Source organism: Gracilinanus agilis, chromosome 1, assembly GCF_016433145.1.
Source record: "Gracilinanus agilis isolate LMUSP501 chromosome 1, AgileGrace, whole genome shotgun sequence".
NCBI lineage: Eukaryota > Metazoa > Chordata > Mammalia > Didelphimorphia > Didelphidae > Gracilinanus > Gracilinanus agilis.
This window is the reverse complement of record NC_058130.1, coordinates 366,914,372-366,927,910: the sequence shown is the minus strand read 5'-3', so window position 1 is coordinate 366,927,910 and position 13,539 is coordinate 366,914,372. Positions and strand designations below refer to the sequence as shown.

The 13,539-nt window shown below is 36.0% G+C and overlaps 1 protein-coding gene across 1 annotated transcript in view; it reads left to right on the top strand.

Moving 5' to 3' along the window:
- Positions 1-13,539, top strand: part of ITGA1 (integrin subunit alpha 1) — a 138,754-nt gene that overhangs the window by 87,079 nt on the left and 38,136 nt on the right. Inside the window, exons 15-17 of the mRNA XM_044681196.1 lie at positions 1,791-1,921; positions 4,968-5,134; positions 10,914-11,050. Coding sequence (XP_044537131.1) covers positions 1,791-1,921; positions 4,968-5,134; positions 10,914-11,050 — 435 coding nt within the window. The remainder of the gene's footprint in view (positions 1-1,790; positions 1,922-4,967; positions 5,135-10,913; positions 11,051-13,539) is intronic.

The following is a 13,539-nucleotide window of genomic DNA, read 5'->3' as shown; positions in this document are numbered from 1 at the left end:
TAGTGAGCTTCTAGCTTGGATGCCTTTAAAGGAAGACTGGTTGACTAATTGGAGATGTCCTGGCTTTGATTGCCAACCACTACAATTTTCCTGGTTTCTGCAATCCCTATCAACTTCTGTGATTCCATGATTCTGATTTCTGCAAAATAATGGGATTTGAGATAAGAAGATCTAGATAAAGTTACTGGTTCCATGTCTTATCACCTATGGAATCTTTGGCAAGACACTGCCAGTGTCTGAGGCTCATAGATTGTTCATTGCTTCAAAGAACAAGATTTTGAAGGAACCTCAGAGTTTATCTACTCTATTTCTTTTAATAAATAGATGAGAAATCTGAGGTCCAAAGAAATTAAATGACTTACCCAAAGTCATATAGGTAGGAAGTAGTAGAATAGGGATTTTGACCTAAGTCCTCCCACTCCAGATCTACTAGGTTCTTCATCTATAAAATGAAGGCACTGGACCAAATGATCACCATTGTCTCTACTAGCATTTAGCTATGTTACCCATAGGCAGATAGCTTAACATCTCTTTGCCTCAGTTTCCTCATCTGTAAAATGTCAATAATTATAATAATGTAAGTACCTATCTTCCAGGATTGTTATGAGGATCAAATGAGATAATAATTATAAGGCCTTAGCACAATGCCTAGCACAGATTAAGTGCTATATAAATGTTGATTATTATTATTATCATCATTATTATGTGCAACTTAGATTTGAGAGGGCCTAAAATCAAACTGGTTCTACTTTGTTTCTGTCCAGATGTCAATAACCACCTCTTCAACATCCACGAGGGGAAAAAAACATTAATTTTGCTGACAAAAAAAAGGCACAATTCAATAAATCACAACTTACTAGTCAAGGGAAAAGACTCTTTGATTCTGATTTGCTTCATTTCACCTTACCTGGAATACCCCATCCACACAGTGTAGCTGAGGACTCCCTAAGCATAGAGAGGGTTCCTAGCCTTTTGGTCCCATTCTCTTATACTTGTTATCCAATAGATCAATAGCCATGCCAATGTATCAAATGTTCTGCAGCTCTTAATTGCTATTGGTGTCCCAAAGTCTAATCAGCATTTGTAGCTGCTCAAGTCTGTGTGCCAGATCATTGATTTGTTATGCCAGTGCCCTTAGTGCTATTTTTTAAAAGGCTGTTTCTAGGGCAGAAAAGGAAATTATTCATGTGCAAATGCTTATGTTTAGTGGTGAGATGGCTCAGGTCTCTCAAGATTCCCCAAACCTTCATTTGGCCTCCTTGTATAATTTCCTATTACTTTGCCTGCTCTAAAATTCCCCTTCAAAGCGCTCAGGACTTATCAGTGTCTCCATGTAATGAGACTAGGCAGAGGAACTAGAGTCAATCAGTGGAAATACTTTTCATCAAGCTCAGCCAGGGTGAAATTAGAACGTTTTTTCCTCTCTAGTGTCAGTGATTCTGAAATGATTTTGTCTAGAAATATAAAAAGCAAAATGTCCTTTAGGAATAACAGAGTGTTTCCTCTTGCTGACACAAAAGCAAGTTCTAAAGAAAAACTTCCTTCCTTCCTTCCTTCCTTCCTTCCTTCCTTCCTTTCTTCCTTCCTTCCTTCATTTCTTCCTCTTTCTTTCTCTCTTTCTCTTGTTCTCTCTTTCTCTCTCTCTCTTCCTTCCTTTCTTTCTTCCTTCTCTTTATTTGTCCTCCATTTATTCATTTATAAATCAGCTAAAGTGTAACATAGAGTCAAATTGAAAGTGACTTTGGGCATCCAATTATTTTATAGATAATATTATTTGGGAATTCTTACAGAGGATTCCATCAGGTGGAGATGGAGAGACACTGAAATTTTTTGGCCAGTCTATACATGGAGAAATGGATTTGAATGGAGATGGACTGACTGATGTGACCATCGGAGGCCTTGGTGGTGCTGCCCTCTTCTGGTTTGTATTTTAACAGCATCCAGTTGAATTTTTCTTTTCAAGTTTCTTAACCTTATGTTTTAGTACAAATGTTTTGATTTTCTAAAATGATAACTTGAGAACAAAGAGAGTTGTCTGACGTATTAGCAAACCAAATGTCACATTCTTTTATGTACCCCATTATGTAATACATACCCATGCACATGTGTAAGCAGGAAGAGTCAATAAATCTGATGAAGAAAAAAAATATAAAAATGAGGCATCGATAAAGTTTGTTTTTTAAGTCCTAAAGAGTTGTTGTCTCTGAGCAAGGCCAGCCTTATTTAATTGGACAAGTTGTTATGGGACAAAAATATGTAAAATAGTCATGTGTGTATATGTGTATCTGCTTATATGTGTTTAAAAGAAAATAATCCAGAGGGGGAAAAAATCAATTGATAATGAAAGATCTCTGCCCAGCACTGTCCTAGCACTGCAAGTAGGTATAAGAACAGTTTAAACCAGAGTATTTGCCAGGGGAAGCCAGGTAGCACTGTGGATAGTGCACCAGGCCTAGAGTCTCAAAGACCTGGGTTCAAATCTAGTCTCCTAGCTGTGTGACCCTGGGCAAATTACTTAACTCCAATTGCCCAGCCCTTGCTTATATTGTCTTATAAGTAATACTAATACAGAAGGTAAGAGTTGAAAAAAAGGCAAGGCTCTTGCCCTAAATATAGTGTTTACAATATAATCATGTAATATTATTCTTCTATTTGTTCTCACAGAGAGCAAAAGTTTTTCCCTATCCCCCTCCAGCTGGCCCTCACTAGTTTTTAATTTTTTTGCGTTCCTTTGTACATATTTTGAATTTTCTTGTGTGTGCAGATAGAGATAGAGAAATAAGAGAGATCTATATCTTATCTACACACATATAGATCTTTAAATATATATAAATATCTGTGCATATATAGATCTATGTATTTATTCACATACAACATTTTAGATGGTACCCATCTCTGGGAAGAAGAAAGGGATTGGATTCATAGCTTACCTGGGCTCCTCTATAAAGCACAGTCCCAATTTCCAGTTCTAAACTCCCCCAAGACCTGAGTCTCAGGCACCGTGGCTTCCACACCTAAATGGTTGGCTACACCATCTTGCCTGCAATCCTGGCTCCAAAGGTCTCCATGGATTCAAATATCAGGTCTCTGGGGACTACCTCTGGCATCTGAAATTGAATGATTCGAGTAAAACAAAGCAGAAACACCTGTAAGCCCCTTTCTTGGAGTTGGAATAAAAATAAGGCAAATCCTTCCCACTTCACCAGTTCAATCGATGGCATCCATGTTGAGTGCAACAGATACAAATCTCAGAAAGGAGCATAAGCAGAAAAGATGGAGGGGAAAAATACAGCTAAAAGAGCTCAGCTCACCAATTTTAAAGATACAGGCAGCCAATCAGAGAAGGCAACCCTCACGTACATAGTAGGGGATACAGCAAGTTCCATGTTAGGAAAACTGGGAATGTCCAAGAGAATATTCAAGTGCCTTTCCATGTAGGGAAACTGGGTATCTAAGTGGTTAGAGAGCCAGGTCCAGAGATGGGAAGTCCTTGGTTCAAATCTGGCCTCAAACACTTCCTAGCTGTGCGACCCTGGGCAAGTCATTCGACCCCCATTGACCAGCCCTTACTGCTCCTCAGCCTTGGAACCAATACTTGCTATTGATTCTAAGCCAGAAGGAAAGGAGTTGTGTTTTTATTAGTCAGTCTCTGTATTAAAAATAATCATGGCAAAAGAACTCCGGATGATAGACAGACAGAAAGAAAGAAAGATAAATCTAGTGTCCAGGAGGTTGTTGCTATTGAGTTTTTTCAGTCATGTTCAACTCTTTGTGACCCCAGTTGAGATTTTCTTGGCAAGATTACTGGAGTGGTTTGCCATTTCCTTCTCCAGTTCATTTTACAGACGAGGAACTAAAGCAAATAGGCTTAAATGACTTGCTCAGGGTCACACATCTAGTAAGTGTCTGAGATCAGATCTGAACCTAGGAAACTTCCTGACTCCAGGCCCAGGCACTATGGCACCTCCTAGCTGCCTGTAGATGCTCTATATACATGGACTATTTCAGTAGCCTGGTAACCAGTCTCCCTCTTCCACTCTCTACTTCATTCAAACCATATTTCATCTGGCTATGAAAATTCATCTTAGCTACTTTCAGATTAGGTCTTGTCACTTTGTTCAAAATCTTCATCTTTATTTTACAGATAAAAAATGTAGCCCAGAGGGTTTAAGTAAGGTGATCAAAGTCAGACTGAGGTACAGAGCTGGAATTTGAGCCACAGACTTCCACTTCCAAATTCAGCTTCCTTTAACCCAAGAAACTCTACACCTAGTCGTGACCCTTTGTTTCCAGCCCTATCTCACAATATTTCTCTGTATTCTCTGGTTTAATTAGAGAGCATTACTTGCCATTCTCTGTGCATGCCACCTCCTTGACTTTGCTCATGCTGTTCTTCAGACCCAGAATGCTTTCCATGACCCCTAGAATTACATTCCATAGATTAAGAGGCAGAGGGTCCCTCAGAAGCCATCTAATTCAAAACCCTAATTTTGCAAATGATGGAACTAGGAGTTGGAGAGATTTAATGAACTACCTGTAATCACACAGAGAGCCACTAGGAAAGCAATGATTAGAGCCCATGTCTAATCACTCCAAATCCAATTCTCTTTTACAACTGTATCATACTGGCCCTCAGTTTCCTATTTATTGTACTTTCCTACCTCCTCCATTATCCTTTGTTGCCTACTCTATCTAGGAAGCTTGATTCTCTTGGTTGTTAATGAGCTTTCCCACCCTGAACCTCACATAGCGTATTGCACTTTTCTTCTTCACTTACATACTTATTAAGTATTATGTTATAGAATAACCTTTGTATGTGTATTGTCTCCTCCCTCTAAATTACAAGAGGGCCAAAACCATGTCTTCTATAAACTTTGTTTCTCCTAGCACAATGTTGAACACTCCACATACGCTAAGTTGATTAAATTTTGTTGGAATCGAATGTCTATTGTTTTTTATGCTTATAGGTCTCGCGATGTGGCTGAAGTTAAAGTTACCATGACTTTTGCACCCAATAAAGTGAATATTCAAAAGAAAAATTGCAAGATGGAGGGGAAGGAAACCGTGTGCATAAACGCTACCATGTGTTTTGATGTGAAACTAAAGTCAAAAGAAGACACAATTTATGAAGCTGGTAAGTTTATTCTACAAAGGACGTTTAGGGCACAGGTCAATGCCTTTGTTCTTACAAAATGGTATCCAGTAGGATGTTGCTGCTTTCCACTAGCTGCCTCTAGTATAGGACATATATATGGGTGGAAGATTTACTAGAAAAATATGGTTTTATCATGAGGGGAATTAAAGAGAAACAGAGTCTATTAGAGTTTATTTGTCTGATGGACAAGATATCAGAAAATAATTGCATTTTAGATAGATAGATAGATAGATAGATAGATAGATAGATAGATAGACAGACTGACAGATAGATAGATAGACAGATACATAGATACAAAGATAGATAGATAGACAGATGGATAGAGGGATAGATAGATGAATATATAGAAAAATATGTATATGAGAGAAAGAGAAAAAGAAAAAGAGAGGTTATCCCTCTCTAGATAGATAGATAGATAGATAGATAGATAGATAGATAGATAGACAGACAGACAGACAGACAGACAGACAGACAGATAGATAGATAGATAGATAGATAGATAGATAGATAGATAGAGGTGGTGATTACATTCCTCTACTCAGAAATCTTCAGTGAGTCCCCTATGACCTTAGGTAGAATTCACATTCCTCTGTGTGAGTTTGGAGGCCCTCCTCAACCTGGTAACACATTTCCCAACTTATCTCATAGTACTCTCCCACTATGCATATAGATGCAATGTGATATAGTGCCTGGAATGCTCAATAGGGAGTCTATAAGGGCTGAGTTTAAATTCTTTCTCTGATACTTGCAAGTTAGAAGAGTCACAACCTTTTTTGCACTTTAGTATTCTCTTCTGTAAAATGAAAATAATAGCTGTACTGCCTCATTTGGTTACAATGAAGCTAAAATTAAAAAAAGCAAATAAGAGATTTTATAAAAACTCTTGAGAGTAGCTCTTATGCATTCTAATGCTACAGGCAAACTGGACTATTCTCAGTCCTCCAAAAAGGCTCTGTATCTTACTTTCTCTATGCCTTTGTTCATGTAATTCTCTATACTTGACATATCCCCCAGACCTTTTACCATATGAATTCCTCCATTCTTTTAATATTTAACTAAATCATTACCTCTTCCAGATGAATAATAAGTAATATATGTATATGTATATATATATGTACATATATATATATAGAACCCACAAAAAAGACATGTGCTAGGAGTTTTACAATTATTATCTCATTTGATCCCCACAAGTATCTTGGGAAGTAGTTGCCATTATTATTCCCATCTTACAGATGAGCAATCAGAGGCACACAAAGGTTCAGTGACTAGCCCAGTATCACACAGCTATTAAGTGTCTGAGGTTGAATTTGAACTCAGGTTTCCAGACTCAAGAACCAATATTATCCACTATGGTACCTAGCTGACCCAAATTAACTTTCTCCATGGAGGGTCATCTGCTTTTTTATTCAGTAACCACCTTTTCCCATGGATTACATGCAGTGTTTTGTTATCCATGCCATTTTATTAAATACCATTGTTTTGTAGTTTATACCATTCACCCAGCTGGCATTTAATAATACATGTTTATAGATTTTTGAAGTTAAAAGTACAGGACACCAAGACTCTGTCATTCTCTGAATTCTCCATTTATGATAAGGAGCTTATGAGACAATTCTGCTGTCAAAAGTAGGAAACCTGAAAAGAGGACAAGCATAGAGAGATGCTGAATATAAATGAATGCAGTTCTTCATGTTTTTGCCCAGCAATGAGACTTTTTTAGTCCTATTTCCCTAGCAAATGGGCAAAGCACAGGACTGTTCTGTTTCGATTCTTCAATCAGCCCTCTCTCAGACATCTCCACAGGGGTGAGTAGTCTAAGACACAGAAAGTCAGAAAAGTAAAATTTTTCATATATTCTATATATTCTCCGTGATAGCATTTAATGCTAACTTTAAATATATATATATATATATATACATATATATATATATGCTAGCAATATATTAGAATTAACAAGTCACTCAGAACAGTGGAGGTGAAAGGTAATTCTTTTTTAAGCCAAATATAAGCTAAAAAATTAATGTTCAGTGTCTTAAAATTTCTTTTCCTATGACACAACTTCAATAACATCCTTCCCTGATGTTTCATCACCATATAGAGACAGCCTTGAGCTTGTAGAGGTCATAAACTCTAGCATGTCTTGTTAAGATGGAAAGGTTTTGCCTGTGGCATCCAAAAAAGATTGGATGTCTACCAACTGAAGACATTGCTAGTTAAATTTGGAAAAGTTAATTACCAGAAGGTTGGCTACCAAGTGATTTTTATTTTTTTTTGGAGAAGTCCTAGCAACTCCATAAGGGTAGGGATTTACATTTGTGGAGGGTATATCCAAAATGATAAAATCACATATCTTTGAATAATTGAAGTCTCCAATATATATGCCTGTGTTTATGTTTTTCAAAGCTTCTATAAAGTCAATTGTCTTTGTTTAACTTGTTTTCGTTGTTATGAGAGTGGATATGAGGGTTAGGGAAGAATATTTTGAGTTCAAGATGACTGCTCAGCAAAGCTTTGGTCAGGACACATGTCTAATTTACCTTGTGTTTGCTTTTTATTGTTAAAAATTACTATATTATTGGCAGCCTACTGAAAGCTGAACTACTCTGTTTAATTTTATAAAAACAAATTAGTGGTTATGCTGAGGGTTTCAAAGATTATTTTTCACTTATGTTGTAAATACATATGATGCTTGCAATGTGTCACCAGTCAAATAATTGTTAAATACACTATATTGTAGTGTTTATAATTTGTACCAATCTGAAGATGTATATTAAACAGCCTTTTATATAGGGAATATAAATGTTTGCAATATCACTCCTTTAGGCATCCTAGGAAATTCTGTATAGAGAGAGTTGAAGAGAGTTTGAAAAACACAAGGTCAACTAATGTTTAAATAGCTTGAGGATGTTGACAGCATTTGACAATGGCACACTCATGATTAAACTAATACTTGTTCAGAAATACTATTGATTGAAATATTTTAACAATACATTTTTATGATTTAACAAAGTAGTCATATATTATTTTTAAAATTTACTTAGAAAAAAATCACATTTAAAAAAATTTTTAATATACTACAAAGAAATAAGGGAGGCAGTTAGGTAGTACAGTGGATAAAGATCTAGACTTGGAGTTAGGAAAATCTGAATTTAAATCTTCTAAGGCACATAGTAGGTATGTGACCTTGGACAAGTATCTAATGGAGATAATAACAACTACTTTCCAGAGTAATTGTGAGAATCAAATGAGATAATAATTGTAAAGTGCTTAGCACATGTAAGACTTATGTAAATGTTAACTATCGTTATTATTAAGTTTCAACACTTATTTGTGGCTTGTAGAGTTCATAACATTATCAAACAAATGTACAAAGAGAAAACCATATAATTTATAAGGATATAAAAGTATTTTAAATTCTTTCATTACTATGTATTGCTTCTAAGGCAGAAGAGTAGTAATGGCTAGGCAATGAGGGGTAAGTGTCTTGCACAGGGTCACACAGCTAGGAAGTGTCTGAAGTTATATTTGAACCTAGGAACTCCCATCTCTAAGCCTGACTCTCAATCCACTGTGCCACCCAGCTACCCCTTAAAATTCTTTAAATTAAAGTAAAACTTATATTACTTTTAAAATAATTAATTTTAAGTAATTGATAAAATCATAATTTAATTAAACAGAAAAGATTATTCTATGCTCACTGACTCATATACATATTTACATTTTAATAAGCTTGGCAATATTTCAGCTTTACCATGTAGTAGATGCTCAATAAATATTTGTTGCTGATGATGAGTACGATCTAAAAGGAGGCTTTTTCTTATAGCTCAGCTGAAGCATTACTACCAATGCACATTTCTGGCTATTTTGTGTCCCCATGCTTAGCACAAAGACTTGCATAATATTGGCATTTATTAAATGTTTGTAGATAGATTATAATGTAGATCCATATGCCAAGCAATGGTTTAATATTTCTAGTTTGTTACAGTGGAAAAAATTATAATTAGTATATTGTAATCTGATGTATTCTGGGAATGAACTTAAGGTACCATTCTAATTATTTGTTTAGTAGAACATTACCATGGATATACCATACAAGGCTTAAAGATTTGAATTTAATAAAATATACAACATTAAAATAATTTAGAACATAACTTTGTCTTCTTTTGATCCTTTTACAAGATGATTCATCTTGGATTAACTTTTAATAACTGATCTTGGTCCTCAAAAATGATAAAATGTGCTTCATTCTTCTCAGTGAAAGGCAGGGGACAGGAAAGAGGAGACAATATTGCATACATTATCAGAACCAATCACTTTATCCAATGTTTTTGTTTAATTGTTTTTCTTTGTTACAATGAAAGGTTCCATTCCAGTAGTGGTTACACAGAGCAAGATAAATGTGTTCAGAATGACTGTGATGTATAAGCAAAAGTCATCAATAAAGCAGATTTTGTAAAGAAGAAGCCAGTTCAGGACCTCAACAGGTTTCAGGGTCTTCCTTATGAACATTAATTATCTCTAGGCCAAATATTCCCAGGAATGCCAGTTAGTGGGAATCTCTGATCATTTGAATACTAAATAATGTTGTCAAATAAGGTTGGTGCTCTCTTAATCCTTGCTAATAAGGAGGGGTAGAAGGTGAATGAGGTGATATGGAAGAGGAATGAAAGGGATGGCTGAGTTTAAGGAAGGTATGAATGAGGTGGTATATTGAATGGTAAAGGAAATAGGTGGGGTATTCATGGAGGCAGCTTGAACAGGGTAGACACTCAGGCTGGAGACAGAGGATACTGGGGGAATAGGCTGAACCCTTACAGACAGGAAAGGTATCTCTATAGACACAAAGAGTTGGGCCAGTCAGAAATGGTTTAAATCTGCCTTGAGGGCTTTTCTTGTCAGGTTCTCAAGCCCCTAGAGGGAGAAGTTGAAGGGCTCCTCCCTGTCAGTGAAACTGATAGGTACAGGAGGAAGTCTTGGGCAACAACTTCCTCCCAAGATGGATACCTCCAGTTCCTTCAAGAAATAAAATAAAATAGTTCCTTCCCTCTTCAACCCTTACCTAATCTTCAACACAATGATTCACCAGAGTGTTTGGGTAGGTAACAAGGGGATTTATTAATATTCAGGGTTAGTCAGCTAGGAGAGAGGGGTTTAGGGTTTTCTAACAGCTGCTAGGGAAAACTCAAGATGGGGGAGGGTCTCAGGAGTGGGTTAGACTGAGAGAGAGCCTGCTCTCCCAGCCAGGAAAGATTTGGCTGCCTTTAAAGTAGAGTGTATACTAAATCAATAAAATAAGGGATAGTTTGATTCAAGGATGTCTTACTTGCCTATAGGGAAACTAAACCCACAAAGTCTAATCACTAAAACCTAAAAGCCACTCTTCCTCCCAGAGCCCACAGGGAAAACAGGAAAGGTAACAGAGGAATAATATGGAGAAGATCAGGGAGAGGTCCAGAGAAATTAGCTAAGTTCAAATTGTCCAGAGACAAAAACCACAGGCCAAAAGCAAAGCCAAAACCCAACGGCAGAGCTTCAGTTGGACCTTCCGCTCTCTTCAAGCCTCAGGTTCCAACTGCCCTTCTGTCAGGATTCTAAGGCTTCTAACTGCCAGAAGTTTTCAGTTAACTTTTGCAAGGGTAAAAGCTTCTGTTGCATCTTTGCATTACAATAAACATATCTTACTGTAATTCTCATTTATATTAGTAGACTATAAAAAATGGCTATGGATAAATACTTGAACTTTTGTTTTCAATAGATCTGCAATATCGAGTTACATTAGACTCAGCAAGACAGATATCACGAAGTTTCTTCTCTGGAACACAAGAAAGAAAGATTCAAAGAAATATCACAGTCCGTGGATCAGAATGTACTAAACATTACTTCTACATGTTGGCAAGTAAATCATGTATTATAGCTGTCTTATTATAAAGCTTAATTAAAATGGGCTTTTTTTTTCAGTCTTCCCATCTTAGGCAGGAAACTAAAAGGGTAGATTCTTTCATTTTCAAATGTAATTTATAGTATTACATATAAAATTTCTGGATTGATTCAGGTCAAGATTCAAACATTGGGACTTTAATGGATTGTCTATCTGGTTCATTTTTTTTGTTCCCATACTGAGAACTAATGAAGTTTACTTAGGTCCATGTATTCAAGCAAATCCATGCTCAGATCAGAAACAAAATGGTTAAGCAATAGACAGCAATTATCACCCACATTTCTATTTAGAACAGTATATTATTCTCTTCCTCTGTCCCACCCACAGAAATTTGTGTCTCACAAAGTCCTCCAAAAGCTCACAACTCAGAGAGAGAAAGTCTGCAGGCAGAACAAGATGTTGGACATGTCAGAGATCTCAGTCTCCTCTCTTTGTTCCAGGGAGTTTCAAGTTTATTCTGGAACTCTTCAATTTCTAGATACTTCCGTAGCTCTCCCACATAGCTCCTCCTTTCCAGAAGTATTAAAATAAAAACAACCGTTTCATGGACGACACACAAGAAATGTAATTCTTGCTGGCCTTTTATATCTGAGGCCCAGGAATCTTGGGAAATGTAGTCCTTTCATTAGAATTTGGCAGAACTTAATTTTTATTTTCTATCTGCCACTCACTAGCAGAATTAACTTGGAAAAGTTACTTAAACTTTTTGAGTCACTTAACCTCTGTCTATTTCAGTTTTCTCAACTATAAAATGTGGACAATGATATCTTATTTCCCAGAATTGTGGTGAATATCAAATGAGATAATAGTTTTAAAGTACTTAACACAGTGCCTGGCGCAGAGAAGATACTTAATATATGCTTGTTTCCTTTTCTTCTTTGCTTGCTTGCTTTCTTTTTTTTTTAAGGCAGAAGATTGGCTCAGAATATTTCTTGAACTTTTTTCCAACTCTAAAATCCATAATTATAAGATATACTGTTTATATTTACTATTTCTCTAAAAATAGACTGAAACCAGGAAAGTTATAACACTTTGATCACAAGTTCAGTATAATTGCAACTAAGGCTGAACTTTATACTGTTTTATTTCACTTTTCCAGTAATATAAGCAAATTATTTTCCCCCTTGGGATGTAAGTTATAATCAATCGGAAAAATGTTGAACTTTACCATTTTGTTTCTTGACCATTTTCTTACCCTTTCAATGTCATAATGCTAAATCAAAAAAAGACTTCATGACACATTTATAAATTAATATTTGGGGGTTACATTGAGGGATAAGGTTGATTTGTTATAGACAATTTTTTTTATTTTCTTGTGATTATTCACATGCTACATTACAAAATAATTTTCTTAAAATTGAAAAATAATAAAAATAATCATAAAATTTTTATAGAAGTACATATTTAGAATACAGGCATTTAATGAAACAAACTATTTTACTTTTATCTTTATTTTTATGTTTTCAGTGCATTCATGTGTCACTTTTAGAGGTGAGACAGTTACTAAAAAAGAAATGGATTCTATTGTTTATAGAGAAAAATTATAGATCTAGGGTTGGAAGAGACTTAAAATGTTATCACTCTCTGTCCCTATTTTACAGATAAGAATAATGAGGCTGAGGGAAATTAAATGCCTTGGTCAAGATCACACAGTAGAAAGCATCAGAAGTACAATTTAATTATTACTTCGCCTTTCTTTTGATATCAATTTACTGCTACAAAAGAAGTAATAGTACTCTGTTACTACTATCCTAATAACTCACATTTCTAATGTGTTATGGCTTCATAGTACTTCTGTGTTGCAAGTATCTACATTTTGCTATTGAGCAAACAGAAGTAAATGATCTTGCCCAAGATTGCACAGAAGCAAGTCCTGAATTCTGGATTTTGGACTCTGAGGCCAGGGTTCTTTTTACTCTATCTCTCTGTTAAAATTGTTCCATTTTGGGCAAGGTTTATGGATGGGGAATAAAACTAGAGTATCCTCCTTTTTAGTTCATTAGTTGAGAGCCAGAGTTTAGCTAGAAATCTCAAAGGGATGAGAGGGGAGGCACCATGTAACAACAGAAAGAACAGAGGCTTTGGAGTCAGAAAACCTGGACCCCAGGTCCTGTCTCTCTCACTTACTGACCGTGTGACTGTGGCCAATTCAAGTTACTTACTCTCAGCACTTCAATTTTTTCATCTGTAAAATTAAAGGTTTGGACTTGATGTCCTCCAAAGTCCTTTCCAGCTCTAAATTTTATGGAGTTCCTGTCTACTTCTGTCAGCAAGGCTTGTCCTTATTCATAAATTCAGTATCTTTACTGTGTCTAAGGAATGGGAACTGAATAACCCAGAGCAAGTTATTTAACCTCTCTGGGTTTTTGTTTCTTCATCTACAAAAAGGAGAAGATAGGACCAGTTGACCTCTTAGGTTTTTCCCAGCTTTAAATATACAATC